This window comes from Erythrolamprus reginae, chromosome 10, assembly GCF_031021105.1.
Source record: "Erythrolamprus reginae isolate rEryReg1 chromosome 10, rEryReg1.hap1, whole genome shotgun sequence".
In the NCBI taxonomy this organism is placed as follows: domain Eukaryota; kingdom Metazoa; phylum Chordata; class Lepidosauria; order Squamata; family Dipsadidae; genus Erythrolamprus; species Erythrolamprus reginae.
The window spans coordinates 5476436-5494138 of record NC_091959.1 but is presented as its reverse complement, the minus strand read 5'-3'; the positions used below and the strand labels follow the sequence as shown (position 1 = coordinate 5494138).

The 17703-nt window shown below is 40.6% G+C and overlaps 1 protein-coding gene across 1 annotated transcript in view; it reads right to left on the bottom strand.

The window, feature by feature from the left end:
- Window positions 1–15577: 15577 nt before the first annotated feature.
- NPTN (neuroplastin) overlaps window positions 15578–17703 on the bottom strand; it is a 38360-nt gene continuing 36234 nt past the window's right edge. Inside the window, exons 7-8 of the mRNA XM_070763440.1 lie at window positions 17293–17366; window positions 15578–16640 (exon numbers count right to left, since the gene is read on the bottom strand). Coding sequence (XP_070619541.1) covers window positions 17306–17366 — 61 coding nt within the window. The 3' untranslated portion in view covers window positions 15578–16640; window positions 17293–17305. The remainder of the gene's footprint in view (window positions 16641–17292; window positions 17367–17703) is intronic.

Here is a 17703-nt window from a genome sequence, read left to right as displayed (position 1 = left end):
GTGCCCGCCGAGCCGCTTCAGGAAGCCAGGGAGCCGGGGGCGCCGCCGGGACGTCTGGGCCGGGAGGTTCCCCGAGGACCAGCCCGGAGCCGCGGCTGCTCCTTCCCGAAAGGCGACATCGTCACAAGGCGGATGAGGATGAAGGTGGGGATAGAGGAGGAAGGCGAGGGCGGCGGCGGCTTTGCGGGGCGCAACAGGGGCGGCTGGGATCCAACGCGGCGCAGAGCGCAGGGGGATCAGCCGGCGGTCACCCGGACTTGCGCGCCCCGCTTTGGGCTGACATCACCGCTGCTGGTTGGCGCCCATCTCTCCGGCTTTCGGGCGGCAGCTCCGGAGCCTGGGAATCTTCAGGAAAGCGGCGGATCCGATTGGGTTGCCACTGGAGTCCCCGCGTCCAATCGGCTGGGTCTACCTGAGCCGGCGCCCGGCTTCTTAAAGGGGCAACACCTTGGGAGGGGGCGCGCGGCCCCGGGGGAGGGGGGGGGTAGTGGGAGGGAATCAAAGAGGACAGAGAGGAGGGTGGAGAGAGAGAGAGAATAAGAGAAAGGGAGAGAGGGAGGGGAAGGAAGGAAGGGGGAAGATAGAGAAGGACACGTGGAAAGGGAGAGGGGGAGAATGAAAGAGAATGAGAGAGAAAGAATGAGAGAGAATGAGAGAAAAGAAAAATGAGAGAGAGAAAGGAAGGGGGGAAGAGGAAGAGAAAAAGAGATGTGGAGGGTGTAGGAGTGAATAGGGTTTTAAATTTATTTATTATTTATTTATTAATTGGACCTATATGCCACTCTTGTATATTGTTTTTTAAATGTTGTAAACTGCGCAGAGGTCTTCAAACTTGGCAACTTTAAGACTTGTGGACTTCAATTCCCAGAATTCTGGAGCTATGCTGGCTGGAGAATTCTGGGAGTTGAAGTCCACAAGTCTTAAAGTTGCCAAGTTTGGGGACCTTTGGCCTAGAGTCTTTCAGGAGTTAGATAGCGTACAAATTTCATAAGTGAATGATTGATTGAATGAATGAAGAAAGGAAGGAAGGAAGGAAGAAAAAGAAAGAAAGAAAGAAAGAAAGAAATTATAAAACAAAATTAAAGACACTCAAATGCCAGACAAGGAATAATGGATGGAAAATGACCCAGGAGAGATACAACCTGGACATTTTCTCACAGTGAGAACGATCCACCCATGGAACTGAAGTTGCCTTCAGAAGTTGTGGGAGCTTCATCCTTGGAGGCTTTCAAGAAGAAACTGGACTGTCATCTGTCAGAAATGGTGTAAGGTCTCCTGCTTGGGCAGGGGGTTGGACTAGATGACCTACAAGATCCCTTCCAACTCTGTTAATGTTGATGCTTGCCTATGATGGCAGAAAAAGACCTCATGGTCCACCTAGTCTTCCCTTATACTATTTCCTGTATTTGATCTTAGGATGGATCTATGTTTATCCCAGGCATGTTTCAATTCAGTTCCTGTGGATAGACCAACCACATCTGCTGGAAGTTTATTCCAAGCATCTACTACTCTTTCAGTCAAATATTTTCTCACGTTGCTTCTGATCTTCCCCCCAACTAACCTCAGATTGTGACCCCTTGTTCTTGGGTTCCCTTTCCTATTAAAAATACTTCCCTCCTGGACCTTATTTAACCCTTTAACATATTGAAATGTTCCGATCATGTCCCCCCTTTTCCTTCTGTCCTCCAGACTATACAGATTGAGTCCATGAAGTCTTTCCTGATACGTTTTATGCTTAAGACCTTCCACCATTCTTGTAGCCCGTCTCTGGACCCGTTCAATTTTGTCCATATCTTTTTGTAGGTGAGGTCTCTAGAATTGGACACAGTATTATTCCAAATGTGGGATTGTTTGCTTGAAGTGTTTAACTGCTGCCTTGCTTAGCAATGGAAATTCTGGTCCCAATCATGATTTAGTAAGGATTACCTGTACAAGCTTTCAAAGAGCTTACATTTTGGACCAGTTTTTTTGCATATCTCTTTGGCTCAAGATGCTCCATATTATCCCCAATTAGTAAAAAAGGATAGAGGCTTTTTTGGGGATATCACTATTGTGGTTGATTTATGATCATCCTTTTTTCCTGATGTCCAACTAGTGAAAGGATGCCAACTTGAATTGCATCCCGACAGCCATCTCTGTAATTGATTGCTATATAATCTATATAACCTTACATAATTTATTCGCTATTACTTTACTACCTGGCATTCGAATCACCGGATATCCTTCTTTTTGGAGAATATGTGGGACTTTGATGCAATTACCATCTGAACAACAAGACACTGATTATATATAAAGCCTTGGAGAGGCTATTTGGTACCCGTTCCTGCACTCTGTGGCAAACGGCTAGAAAGGAGAAGCCAAGATAGTGATTGCAATGGAAAAAGTAGGAGATTTAAAAAATATATTTTAAAGCCATTTACCTTCCAGTGTCCAGGTAAGAAAAAAACAAATAGAGCATTTGGCCAAATTATGAACCTACTCTGATGATAGTGCTGATGGTGCTATCCAGTTGGGTAATGAAACTTTTGCAAGAAAATTTCTCCTCCTCCTCCTCTTTCTCCTTTTCCTCCTCCTCCTCTTCTCCTCCTCCTTCTCCTCCCCCATCCTCCTCCTCTTTCCTCTTCCTCTTCTTCCTCCTTTTCTTCTTCTTCTTCTTCTTCTTCTTCTTCTTCTTCTTCTTCTTCTTCTTCTTCTTCTTCCATCTCCTCCTCCTTCCTTCTTCCCTCTTCCCCTTCCTCCTCCTCTTTGGACCTCACTTATCAAATTGATGTTCAGGACCATGGAGAGCTCAGTATAAAGTTGAGTTGCCAGACCACAAAAGAAGATTTGAGATGTTGCTTCCATTCTAGGCTGGAGGCTGTCCAAGACAGTAAGTGTGGTGTTTGTGTGTGTGTGTCTGTGTATCTGTGTATTTGCGTGTGCAGATGAAGAGGGATGGTGGCTATTTATTTATTTATGAAACAGATTTGCCGCTTCTCAGTTTCTCACCGGATCTGTTTGACCAGAAGGAGTTTTCTTTTTATTTCTATTTATGAAATGGAATCACTCCCACAGTGGGGTTCATCTCTAGGCAGTTTCACAAGTCTAAAAACACATCGACGACACAAACTCGCACAACGGAAAGTGAGGCACAATAAAACGAGCCAACAGAACTAAAGTCGGGATTGATGGCTCTGCAATCCGTGGCTAAAGCTGTCCCGCCACAAGAGCTGGATGGAGTTGATCTTTTAAAAGTCTCTGGAGATTTTCAGTCATCTGGGTCAGTTGTCCGAAAGGTGCTTATTTCAAGAGGCAACTGGACTTTCTGTTTTGGGTATGTATATTCCATAAATATATGCATTGTCGGCTGGACCAGAAAGTCCAGTTGCCTCTTGAAAAAGCACCTTTGAGATAGTTTATCTTTTAGCACATACATTCATAAGAGCTATGTAGGGTCATACCGACCAGCTTTGCCAGGTGATTGCCAGGTGTGATCTGTTTGGGCCATACTCTGCTAAGGTCACTCTCATTTAGAGACAGTTGGAGTGGGACATCAAATTTTATTTTATTTTTATTTTATTTTTATTTATTCGATTTTTATGCCACCCTTCTCCTTAGACTCAGGGCGGCTTACAACATGTTAGCAATAGCACTTTTTTAACAGAGCCAGGCTATTGCCCCCACAATCCGGGTCCTCATTTGACCCACCTCGGAAGGATGGAAGGCTGAGTCAACTTTGAGCGGGTGATGAGATTTGAACCGCTGACCTTCAGATCTACAGTCAGCTTCAGTGACCTGCAGTACAGCACTCTACCTGCTGCGCCACCCCGGCTCTTCATGAAAATTCATGAAAGGATGAGAGAATAGAATAGAAATAATAGAAAGAGAGTAGAGTAGAATAGAGTAGGGTAGAGTAGAGTAGAATAGAATAGAATAATAGAGTAGGAGAATAGAATAGAATAATAGTGTAGAGTAGGAGAATAGAAATAGAAATTGAAAGAAATAGAGTGGAGTAGAGTAGAGTAGAGTAGAATAATAGAGTAGGAGAATAGAATAGAATAGAATAGAAATAGAATAGAGTAGCGTAGAGTAGAACAGAACAGAATAGAATAATTTATTGGCCAAATATGATTGGACACACAAGGAATTTGTCATTGGTGCAGATGCTCTCAGTGTACATAAAAGAAAAGATACATCTGTCAAGAATCATGTGGTACAACACTTAATGATTGCCATAGGGTACAAATAAGCAACCAGGAAACAATATTAACACAAATGGTATGGATACAAGCAACAAGTTACAGTCATACAGTCCTAAGTGGGAGGAAAAGGATGATAGGAATGATGAGAAAAAAACTAGTAAGAAATAGAAGTGCAGACTTAGTAAAAAATTTTGACAGTGTTGAGGGAATTATTTGTTTAGAAGAGTGATGGCGTTCGGGGGGAAACCTAAAAAAGATAGTAGGGGAATTCTCACTGCTTTGAGTGTCTGCTTATTGTGAATACAAGACCCCATTTTATAATAACATTTTATGTGAACCTCAATGGAATGACCATTCTGAGTGGCCGGAAAAGAAATGAGATTCAACAATGTGCTTTTCTCTGCAGTCTAAAAATACAGAGCAGTTGCTCCATCTGGCCATCTCAAAACACTTCTGAGCATCTGATAAATGTTTTGTAAAAATGGTATTGCTTCCCTTCCAATTTTTTTTAATTTTTAATTTTATTTTACACATTTTAATCAAGTCCAATAAAAATGAAGGAAGACAAGGGATGATCATTTCTATGAAAGCCGGTTAGATGTCCCTCTATTGCCACCAGGAAAGAGGAGACTAAAGCATGAATTTAAAATCCACTGCAAAGTCGCTTTTGAAACCAAATGGGGAAAATTCGTTTTTTTAAAATAATGCAATCTCTTCAATCTACCGATTTCCTAAGTATTTTAGAGTGTATTTCTTTAGGAATAGTCTTCCACACATTGTACCACGTTCTCCATCTTTCAATTGTTCTAAAGAGCGCAGCAAAATAATTACTGGTGGCAATCCTAGGAAAAGAAAGATAATTTGAGATGCCAGTTTTAAACATTTAGAAACATAGAAACATAGAAGACTGACGGCAGAAAAAGACCTCATGGTCCATCTAGTCTGCCCTTATACCATTTCCTGTATTTTATCTTAGGATGGATAGATGTTTATCCCAGGCATGTTTAAATTCAGTTACCATGGATTTACCAACCACGTCTGCTGGAAGTTTGTTCCAAGGATCTACTACCCTTTCAGTAAAATAATATTTTCTCATGTTGCCTTTGATCTTTCCTTCCAAGCTTTGCTTCCTGCGATTCATTTGCCCCAAACAAGTCCCTTTTCTCCCCTTTTAGAACAGAACAGTATGGAATTTTATTGGCCAAGTGTGTTTGGACACACAAGGAATTTGTCTTGGTACATGAGCCGGGGTGGCGCAGCAGGGAGAGTGCTGTACTGCAGGCCACTGAAGCTGACTTGTAGATCTGAAGGTCAGCGGTTCAAATCTCATCACCAGCTCAAGGTTGACTCAGCCTTCCATCCTTCCGAGGTGGGTAAAATGAGGACCCGGATTGTGGGGGCAATAGGCTGGCTCTGTTAAAAAAGTGCTATTGCTAACATGTTGTAAGCCGCCCTGAGTCTAAGGAGAAGGGCGGCATAAAAATTGAATAAAATAAACAAACAAATAAATAAATAAATACATCTGCTCTCAGTGTACATAAAATAAAAGATATGTTCATCAAGAATCTTGAGGTAGAACATTTTATTTATTTATTCTTTCATTCATTCGTTCGTTCATTCGTTCGTTCATTCATTCATTCATTTATTAGATTGGTATGCCACCCCTCTCCGAAGACTCGGAGCAGCTCACAACAACCAAACGGTACAAATACAATGATTAAAAGAAAATTTAAAACCCTTAATAAAAAAACCAGTCATACATCTCAGACAAACCATACATACACGAGTCTACGGAGAGGGGCGGCATACAAATCTAATAAATAAATAAATAAAATAAATAAATAAAACGGAAACGGCAGAGGTGGGTTTTAAGGAGTTTGCGAAAGGCAAGGAGGGGCAGTTCTAATCTCCGGGGGGAGTTGATTCCAGAGGACTGGGGCCACCACAGAGAAGGCTCTTCCCCTGGGTCCCGCCAGATGACATTGTTTTATCGACAGGTCCTGGAGAAGGCCAACTCTGTGGGACCTAACCGGTCACTGGGATTTGTGCGGCAGAAGGCGATCCTGGAGATATTCTGGTCCGATGCCATGAAGGGCTTTATAGGTCATAACCAACACTTTGAATTAATGATAGTCCGGGTACATATAAGCAATCCAATCATATTAGGAACCAGTCAATATAAATTGTAAGGATACAAGCTTTTCGGCCTTGCTTTTTCAACCCCTATGCATTAGAGAGAAAAAAAATGGTTTTATTCCCCCACTGACTTTCCTGCAAGAGCCAGGTTTAATCCTCCTTTCTTGCAAGGACAGTATTTGCAAAGCTAAAGTGATCTTTGGAAAGCAAGACATGGAGCTAAGCTGATCAGCACCCTGGGCTAACCACACCGGAGGAAACACAAGGTTTGCCCTAGCCAAGTGTCGGAGTTGGGCAAACACAGCTACAGAATCTTTATTTTGGGCTATTCAAGCACGCCGAGTAAACATCGTCATTGATCGACCTACTTAAGAAGCAGGGAAACTTCTCCCAAGAAAGGGAAGATGCCTCAGGAACAGAGGATGAAAAGACAGCAGTAGCTGACTTCAGCCCACGTGAGCCTGATTTCAACCAGGGCATAAAATACAGTTTTAAGATGAACTACCTGGGATCAGAGAATCCTTTATTTTGGCGGGATTCTACCACCCTCTGGAAGAGGCTTTCCAAGGTGTATGAGTGTGTTTGCTAAAAGGGAAGTGAAGGGGGAGATGAGATGAATGATAGATAGATAGATAGATAGATAGCGAGAGAGAGAGAAAGAGAGAGATATGATAGGTAGATAGATGGTAGGTAGATGTAAATAATAGATTGGAGAGAGGGATAGTAGATAGATGATATAGATAATAGATGATAGATAAGTAGGTAAATAGGTAGAAGATAGATAGATAGATAGATAGTAGGTAGATGTAAATAATAGATTCGAGAGAGGGATAGTAGATAGATGATATAGATAATAGATTATAGATAGGTAGGTAAATAGGTAGAAGATAGATAGATAGATAGATAGATAGATAGATAGATAGATAGATGTAAATGATAGATTGGAGAGTGAGATAGTAGATGATATAGATAATAGATGATAGGTAGGTAGGTAGATAGATAGGTAGTAGATAGATAGATAGATAGATAGATAGATAGATAGATATAGATAGAGATAGAGAGATATGATAGGTAGATAGATGGTAGGTAGATGTAAATCATAGATTGGAGAGAGAGATAGTAGATGATATAGATAATAGATGGTTGGTAGGTAGGTAGGTAGGTAGGTAGGTAGAAGATAGATAGATAGATAGATAGATAGATAGATAGATAGATAGATAGATAGATATAGATAGTAGATAGATATAAATAACAGATTAGAGAGGGATAGTAGATAGATGATATAGATAATAGATGATAGATAGGTAGGTAGATAGGTAAAAGATAGATAGATAGATAGATAGATAGATAGATAGATAGATAGATATGTATAGATAATAGGTAGATGTAAATAGTAGATTAGAGAGAGGGATAGTAGATATATATGTAGAGAGAGAAATAGATAGAGAGAGAGATGTAAATAGCAGAGAAAGGGGTAGTAGATAGATGATATAGATAATAGATAGATAGATGGATGGATGATATAGATAATAGAGAGAAAAAAAGGGAAGGAAGGAAGGAAGGACAGAGGAAAGGTAAGAGATGGAGAGTGGAAGAAAGGATAGGTAGGGTAGAATACGGGAGGGGAGGGTTTCTCTCTCCCCCTCCCCCATCTCATAAGACTCCAAGGGAAATCCTACAAGTGGAAGGGCTTTCTTTAAAAGTGCCCTTGACGTTGGAACAGAAAACTCAGAAATTAGATCTGCATCCGAAACATTTTTTTTTTTTTTTTGCTTTAACCAGAATCGGTTTGACATCTTAGAATAACTATTACTAATCTTATTATCTGCAGTTCAAGGGAAGCCCTGACGAATGACTCCCTGTGCTTGTCCAGACGGAAGTAATCAGATGGTTTTGTTGCTTGGAGTAGGTGTGTGTATTTGTGTGTATACATGTATGTGTTTTGGGGGAGGGGAGAGAAAGAGACGAATTGCCATCTCATAGAAACATAGAAGACTGACGGCAGAAAAAGACTTCATGGTCCATCTAGTCTGCCCTTATACTATTTCCTGTATTTTTACAATGGATATATGTTTATCCCAGGCATGTTTAAATTCGGTTACTGTGGATTTATCTACCACGTCTGCTGGAAGTTTGTTCCAAGGATCTACTACTCTTTCAGTAAAATAATATTTTCTCATGTTGCCTTTGATCTTTCCCCCAACTAACTTCAGATTGTGTCCCCTTATTCTTGTGTTCACTTTTCTATTAAAAACACTTCCCTCCTGAACCTTATTTAACCCTTTAACATATTTAAATGTTTCGATCATGTCCCCCCTTTTCCTTCTGTCCTCCAGACTATACAGATTGAGTTCATGAAGTCTTTCCTGATACGTTTTATGCTTAAGACCTTCCACCATTCTTGTAGCCCGTCTTTGGACCCGTTCAATTTTATCCATATCTTTTTGTAGGTGAGGTCTCCAGAACTGAACACAGTACTCCAAATGTGGTCTCACCAGCGCTCTATATAAGGGGATCACAATCTCCCTCTTCCTGCTTGTTATACCTCTAGCTATGCAGCCAAGCATCCTACTTGCTTTTCCTACCGCCCGACCACACTGCTCACCCATTTTGAGACTGTCTCCTGGAGTATGAAGCTCCACCCTGAGTATTTTGACATCCCTGTTTCTCCAAACCGGCCTAGATTTTGTTCTTTTTTTAATAAAAAAAAATTCTTTAATTATTTTGCGGAGAGGGGCGGCATACAAATGTAATAAATTATTATTATTCCCAAAGTATGCCCATGTTACACCAACACTCTGCAGTCTGCATTGGTTGCCGATCCATTTCCGGTCACAATTCAAAGTGTTGGTTATGACCTATAAAGCCCTTCATGGCATCGGACCAGAATATCTCAGGGACCGCCTTCTGCCGCACGAATCCCAGCGACCGATTAGGTCCCACAGAGTTGGCCTCCTCTGGGTCCCGTCGACCAAACAATGTCGTTTGGCGGGTCCCAGGGGAAGAGCCTTCTCTGTGGCGGCCCCGACCCTCTGGAACCAGCTCCCCCCTGAGATTAGAACAGCCCCCACCCTCCTTGCCTTTTGCAAACTCCTTAAGACCCACCTCTGTCGTCAGGCATGGGGGAATTGAAATATCTTCCCCAGGCCTATACTGTTTATGTATGGTGTGTTGTGTGAATGTTTTCTTAAAATTATGGGTTTTTATCTTTCTAATTATTGAATTTGTATTTTACACTGTTTTTCTGTTGCTGTTGTGAGCCGCCCCGAGTCTGCGGAGAGGGGCGGCATAAAAATTTAATAAATAAATAAATAAATAAATAAAAACAATAAGATACACACTACACAACCCAACATCATTCATTCAGATTATTATTTATTAGATTTATTAAATTTGTATGCCGCCTTTCTCCGAAGACTCAGGGCGGCTTAAGACACTAATAGCACACATATACACACACACACAAACACACACACACACGGGAGGGACAGACCAGTGATTTTCAGGGGGACCAGAAGAGAACACAACTTTGTGCGGATTGTCTTAAACTCAAAGCCTTGCATGGCTAAGCAACCAGTAAAGCAGGAGCCAAAAAAACAGAGACCTGCAAAAATAAGATAATAATTAAAAAAAACCCAACCCAAAACAAAATGCAAAAATACTACGTCAGTTATCATTAATTATAAGCTGGAAACTTAGCTTTCTTTTTCCCTTCCGTGTTTATTCCAGCGCTAAAAGTTGCCTGCAAAAATAAAAAGGGGGGGGGGTAATTTTCATAGCGGTCCGCTCACATTTTCCTGGGAGATGCAACAGCGCCACCTAGTGAGGAAGGCTGGTCCTGTCCTCCTCCTGATTTAGCCCAGGCTAACAAAACAAGGGAGAAAATTTGTCAAATTTCTCTGTTGTGATGGGATGTGAGATGCTTTTTGTGATGTGTGCCTATCATACGAAACAAAGGAAGGGGCCTCGGGGGTTTGGGTCTGCTCTCAAAATTCATTCTGCATTTGCAGGCCTGGGCCTAGGAATGACTGAGTACGCAGTACAGTTGTTTTAGTGTTGTTTCTGTATTTTGTGTATTATTATTATTATTATTATTATTATTATTATTATTATTATTAATTGGATTTGTATGCCACCCCTCTCCGTAGACTCGTAGACTCCGTAGACATTTGCTGTTTGGATTGTTGTTGCGTTTTATATTGCTTTTTAGTTGTGATGATTGCAAACCGCCAAAAGTCCTGCTGGAGTTGGGTGGCATATTAAATATCACAAAATAAACAAAGAAATAAATAATTTTGCCTTGTTTGAGCTGCTGTGCTGAAGAGTGTGTAGATCAGTGATGGCGAACCAATGGCATAGGTGTCATAGATGGCACATGGAGCCATATCTGCTGGTACGTGAGCCATTGCTCTAGCTCAGCTCCAACATGCATGTGTGTCGGCCAGCTGATTTTTGGCTCACACAGAAGCTCTGAGAGGGCGTTTTTGGCTTCCAGGGAGCCTCCGGGAGGATAGGGGAGGGCGTTTTTACCCTTCCCTGGCTCCAGAGAAGCCTTTGGAGCCTGGTGAGGGCAAAACATGAGCCTACTGGGCCCACAAGAAGTTGGAAAACAGTCCGTTTCCGACCTCCAGAGGGCCTCCGTGGGGGTGGGGGAAGCTGTTTTTTCCCTCCCCAGGCATTAAATTATGGGTGTGGGCACTCACACAGGTGTGATAGCACACATGCAAATTCTTTTGGCACCCGAGGAAAAAGGGGTTTGCCATCACTGGTATATAGACAGGCTACAAAAGTGGTGGAAGATCTTAAGCATAAAACCTATCAGGAAAAACTTCATGAATTCCATCTGTAGAGTCTGGAGGACAGAAGGGATCGAAACATTTAAGTATATTAAAGTGTTAAATAAAGTTCAGGAGGGAAGTGCTTTTAATAGGAAAGTGAACACAAGAAAAAGGGGACACAATCTGAGGCTAGTTGGGGGAAAGATCAGAAGCAACGTGAGAAAATATTATTTGACTGAAAGAGTAGTAGATGCTTGGAACAAACGTCCAGCAGACGTGGTTGGTAAAGCCACAGTAACTGAATTTAAACATGCCTGGGATAAATATAGATCCATCCTAAGATAAAATACAGGAAATAGTATAAGGGCAGACTAGATGGACCAGGAGGTCTTTTTCTGCCGTCAATCTTCTATGTTTCTAAAACAAATAATGTACACAAATATGTTTAACAAGATAAAATTTTCTCTTCCCTATCTTTCTTCTTATTGATGAATGTAATCAAATTAGGCAAGACTTTTACAAATTGAATTGTAAACGGATAACGATCTGCATGTGATTATAGAGATATTTTTCTTTTTTATTGCAATTAAAAATGAAAATAAAACTTTTTAAAAAAAAAAAATAACTCCAAGTAAATCAAACTTCTGTGAAATCAAACTGTCCACTTAGGAAGCAACACTGATTGACAATCAATTTCACCTGCTGTTGTGTGCGTTCAACTTTGTACAGAACGAAGTGTTCAATGAGAATATTTCATTCATTCAGATCTAGGATGCCTTCCTTGAGTGTTCCCTTTATTTATTTATTTTTTGAGCAGTGCATATACATTTTTTAAAAATGCATAAGGAGCCAGTTTGAAGCAGTGGCGAAAGTTTTGGCCTAGAAACCAGAAGGTGGTGAATTCTAGCTCCATCTCAGGCAAAACCCACTGGGTGTCTTTGGGCCAGTCTCTTGTTCTTGGTACAGAAAATAGTACAGTCTGCATTGGTTGCCGATCAGTTTCCGGTCACAATTCAAAGTGTTGGTCATGACCTATAAAGCCCTTCATGGCACCGGACCAGGGTATCTACGAGACCGCCTTCTGCCGCACGAATCCCAGCGACCGGTTAGGTCCCACAGGGTGGGCCTTCTCCGGGTCCCGTCAACAAAACAATGTCGCTTGGCGGGGGCCAGGGGAAAAGTCTTCTCAGTGGCAGCCCAGACCCTCTGGAACCAACTCCCCCCAGAGATTAGGATTGCCCCCACCCTCCTTGCCTTTCGTAAGCTCCTTAAAACCCACCTCTGTCGTCAGGCATGGGGGAATTGAGACATTCTTTCCCCCTAGGCCTTTATAATTTATGCATGGTTTGTTTGTTTGTATGGATGTTTAGTTTTATAATAAGGGTTTTTTAGTTGTTTTTAGTATTGGATTTACATGATGTTTTTTATTACTGTTGTTAGCCGCCCCGAGTCTACGGAGAGGGGCGGCATACAAATCCAATAAATAAATAAATAAATAAATGAATGAATGAATGAATGAATAAATAAATAAATAAAGGTGGAAGTACGACCTACGTTCACAGCTTTGAGTTCTTTCTAAAGTAATATACTTACTTTCAAAAACATCACTTTTTAGAGAGGTGGGCAGTCGATTTAATAAAGACTAGATTAAAAAAAAAAATAGAAGTGTATATTCATATTCCATCTTTCTCCCCACCCCCCTTTTCCAATCTCCTCTAAAATGGCTTTATTGCCCAATATGTCCACATTAAAATGACATCTTCCCTTGCCGTGGTTGCACCTTGCCGTTTTTTCCGTCCGAGACCTTCCCTTGCCCTTTGCTTGGCGTGTTTTGTCATTCCCTGCTGTGACTTTGTCACATTTCTCGGGCTCCCGTTCCTCCTTCCAACCAACTGCTGCAGAATCCCCGGGGCCATGTTGAGCCTGTCTGTTGCAAGCCGCATTGGAAACCTTCCCTCTGCCTTTGCAGAAGATGACATTTCGTTTCTCATCTTTCTGAATACGCTCAGCATGCATTAAGATAAAACATCTATTCTGGGTATTTCCAGGAAGCGCTTGAAAAGCCAAGACTGGCAAGCTTGTAAAATAAGCCACAATAAGAACATTCTTTGCTGCATGTCTTAATATTCGCTCCTTCCTTCCTTTCTTCCTCCTTTATTCTTCCTTCTCTCTCCCTTTGTCGCCTTTTTTCTTTCTTTCTTTTTCTTTCCTTCCTTTGACCCTTTTCCCTTCCTCCTTCCCTCCATCGTTCCTTCCTTTCTTCCTCCTTTATTCTTCCTTCTCTCTCCCTGTCTCCTTTCTTTTTCTTTCCTTCCTTTGACCCTTTTCCCTTCCTCCCTCCCTCCTTCCATCGTTCCTTCCTTTCTTCCTCTTTTATTCTTCCTTCTCTCTCCATTTGTCTTTCTTTCTTTCTTTCTCTTTCCTTCCTTTGACCCTTTTCCCTTCCTCCCTCCCTCCATCGTTCCTTCCTTTCTTCCTCCTTTATTCTTCCTTCTCTCTCCCTGTCTCCTTTCTTTCTTTTTCTTTCCTTCCTTTGACCCTTTTCCCTTCCTTCCTCCCTCCCTCCTTCCCTTTCTCCCATCCTTCCTTTTATTCCTCTAATTAAAAGAAAAAATAAACGAGATGAGTGGAATATGTATTTACAACGTGAGTAATAATAAAGAAATAAAAGTAAATAAGAAATGTTCATGAGGGATCAAACTGCTTTTTAAAAACCCAGATCACACAGAATCATGGAGATAATCCAATGTCAGGACAAGTGTTTTGTTAAAATGCATTTGCATTATTATTTTTTTTGGACCAGTGAAATTTCAGAGAGAATCAAGGTAGCTTAAGTAGTTTTCATGGTTGTTGTTTCTTGTCTGGTCTACCTGGAAGGACTGACGGAAGGGACAACAGGCCAGTGAAGAATAAATATGTTCAGTTCAAATTTAGACCAACAGAAAATCTAAAGTGAGCTGGATCATTTATCTTATATTATTCACAAAAATACTCAGAAAATAGGCTGAAACCCTTTTAAGAACAGAACAAGAATTGAAAAAGAGACCTTGGAGGTCTACTAGTCCAACCTCTGGTCACACAGGAAAACATAGAAACATAGCTCAGGCATTCTGGGAGTGGATGTCCACAAGTCACAGAAGAGCCAACTTGACCTCCCCCTGATCTAGACCATGTCTCTTTTGAGAAGATCTTTCTTGCATCATTCTGCCGCATGAATCCCAGCAACCGGTTAGGTCCCACAGATTTGGCCTTCTCTGGGTCCCGTTGGCCGGACAATGTTGTCGGGCGGGGCTAGGGGAAGAGCCTTCTCTGTGGTGGCCCCAGCCCTCTGGAATCACCTCCCTCCAGAGATTCGCACTGCCCTCACCCTCCTCGCTTTTCGCAAGAGTCTTAAGACTCATTTATGTCACCAGGCATGGGGCAATTAGTTCAAGCCCCCCACCCCCACCCCGGTTTACTAAATCTATATTGGAATTTTAGTTTGTAATTTTTAATTAATTAGATTTGTTGTTGCATTGTTTATATTGTGTCTTGTGAGCCGCCCCGAGTCTTCGGAGAAGGGTAGCATACAAATCTAATAAATAATAATAATTATTATTATTATCATCATCATCATCATCAACAGATGATCCAAAGTGCAGACTCTGTAAAGAAACAGATGAAACAATCAATCACATACTCAGCTGCTGCAAAAAGATCGCACAGACTGACTACAAGCATAGACATGATGCTGTGGCACAGATGATCCACTGGAACTTGTGCCGGAACTACCATTTACCAGTGGCAAAGAACTGGTGGGATCATAAGCCTGAAAAAGTGGTTGAAAATGAGCAAGCAAAACTACTGTGGGACTTCCGACTTCCGACCGACCGAATTCTGAAGCATAACACACCAGACATTATGATCATGGAGAAAAAGAAAGTATGGATCATCGACATCGCAATCCCAGGAGACAGCAGAATTGAGGACAAGCAGCTAGAGAAATTAGTGAAATATGAAGATCTAAAAATCGAGCTGCAACGACTCTGGCATAAGCCTGTGAAAGTGGTCCCAGTGGTACTTGGCACGCTGGGCGCAGGGCCAAAGGATCTCAGCAGACATTTGAAAACCATTGGAATTGACAAAATCTCCATGTCAATTGCAAAAGGCCGCTTTACTGGGATCGGCAAACATAATTCGCCGCTACTTCACGCAGACCTAGGTGCTTGGGAAGCGCCCGACTGGTGATGAAATACGAAATCCAGCATAGTGATCTCGTTTGCTGTGTTGTACTGACATAATAATAATAATAATAATAATAATAATAATAATAATAATAATAATAATAACAACAACAACAACAATAATTTATAGATGAGGTGGAGAAACGGATGAAACGATACCAGGTTTTTGAGAACAGCCGAGTATACCTCAAGGAACAGGACTGTCAAAATGCTGTTGAAGGAGACAGACAAGTACTAAGAATGACACGAAACCACCTCATTTGACCAGGAACATTCCAATTTAAAAATGGTCCCAGAGCTAGAGTTTTATTTCGGTTTTATTTTTAAAAACAGTGGAATCCCTTTTATACATTATTGTTGCACTTCAACAATTTTACACACCACGAGTTTCATGCATCTATAAGTATGCCCATAATCTAAGAACCCAGCAATGCCTGTGATTCTACAGTCATCCTAAATCAACATGAATTAATGTCAAAACTGAAACAAACCAGTTGCATAGAGTATCACCATGCCGTGATGCTGTTTCAACAGCATTAAAACAAACAAACAAAAGAGAAGAAATTATAAAATTCGGCCTGAATTGAATATTACAAGACTGTGAACCCATCATCAGTGCAAAAAAGATGAATATACATGATTTAAGGGGGAAAAAATTAAAGCCATTATAATATGTATATAAACAAAAGTGTCTCACTGTATCCAATCATTGTCGTTTCCTGGACTACCCAAAATCCTGTATTCTATAATTATAGGATATCTCATTATTTCTATACAGATTGAGCCCTTAAGAGGACAAATGTCATTTTACATTATATTCCTCTTACATACTCTCTCAGACATACAATATAAGGAATGAATTCAGCAGCTTAAAAATCAAATACTCACTGTAGTTTGGTTTTCCCACCCTCCAAATATAAATATATACTGTATATATATATTTTAGGTTTTGCTGTACTTTACAAAAGGTTTTCACTAGATGGCAGCAGGTGCATTTTAGAGCTAATTTTTAACAGCTACGTTAAGTTAAAAAAAAAAAAGATTTGCCGCATGCATGATTGGACTTACTTGTAATACTTAAATGTTCTCAAAGGGGGAAAAAACCCCCCAACAACATTCCCACAGCACATCAAGCCCAGAATAGTTTACATCCTCTATTCTGAAGCGTTAGTTAAAAGTATCGGCTAAATAAGGCATGCTTAAGACAGTCACCGTTGCTCACTTCAAAGAAAAGCATCAGAGAAAAAATGGAGTTTGTAAATCAACCATCCGGTATTCAGTCTAGCAGGTGGCATTTCTATCAGTCTCTCAAACGTAAAGCTCTGAAAAAACAAGTCACAATTAGCGATGATTGAAATTCCTAATTGCAATAAGGTAGAACAAAATTATAGGACCACACGCTTTCTCAGAAATCAGCCCAAAAGGAATTCTGAACACAAAATATAGAGATGGAAGAATATAAAGACAACCTTTGGTTACAAAATGGTTGTCAGGAAAGCTGTATAAGGGTTTATAAAAGCCATAAATATTGGATTTTCTTTGTTTATATTGAAAAAAGGTGGAATCATTGGGGTTTTTTTATAAAGGCTCGCCATTATTTTTTTAAACAGGCATGCCACAGTGATCAGTATAATCCTCTATAGATCTGGCTGATCTTTGCGTAATGTGGGTCCAATTTTTATTGTCCTACCAGTCAAAAATGTATAAAAATATATTCAAGAGAAGGGCTGACTCCATTCAGTATTAGTGCTACTTAACCTGCAAATAATTTCTGATATACAGATGACTTATGCAATCATATTTAGCCCCTTTGGGTTTTCCAAAACCCAGGGGTGGATAAGTAAGTAAGTAAGTAAGTAAGTAAGTAAGTAAGTAAGTAAGTAAGTAAGTAAGTAAGTAAGTAAGTAAGTAAGTAAGTAAGTAAGTAAATAAATATGAAAACACAATTTTGAGAAATGTTTTATACAAACTTACATAAGCACGGCTCTTAATTTGTATTTCTCTGGCGTAGATTTTTATCTTTATGGTTGTTTGTGGAATTAGTTTTCCTACAAAAACAAAACGGCATTCAAATTAAGTTGGGGAAAAAAGAGAAGTTGTGAACAAAACAATGTTTACCACATGATGAAGGGAAGAGAAAAAGGGAAAGGAAGAGAGGAGAGTGTAGGAAAGAAAAAAAAATGGAAAAGGGCCATTTAGATCAGTGTGTCTGAATCTCAGCAACTTTAAGATGGGGAATTTGGGTAGTTAAATAGAAGAGAATTCTTTATTGGCCAAGTGTGATTGGACACACAAGGAATTTGGTGCACATGGTATCAGTGTACATAAAAGAAAAGATAAATTTATCAAGAATCATGAGGCATAACACTTAATCATTGTCAGAGG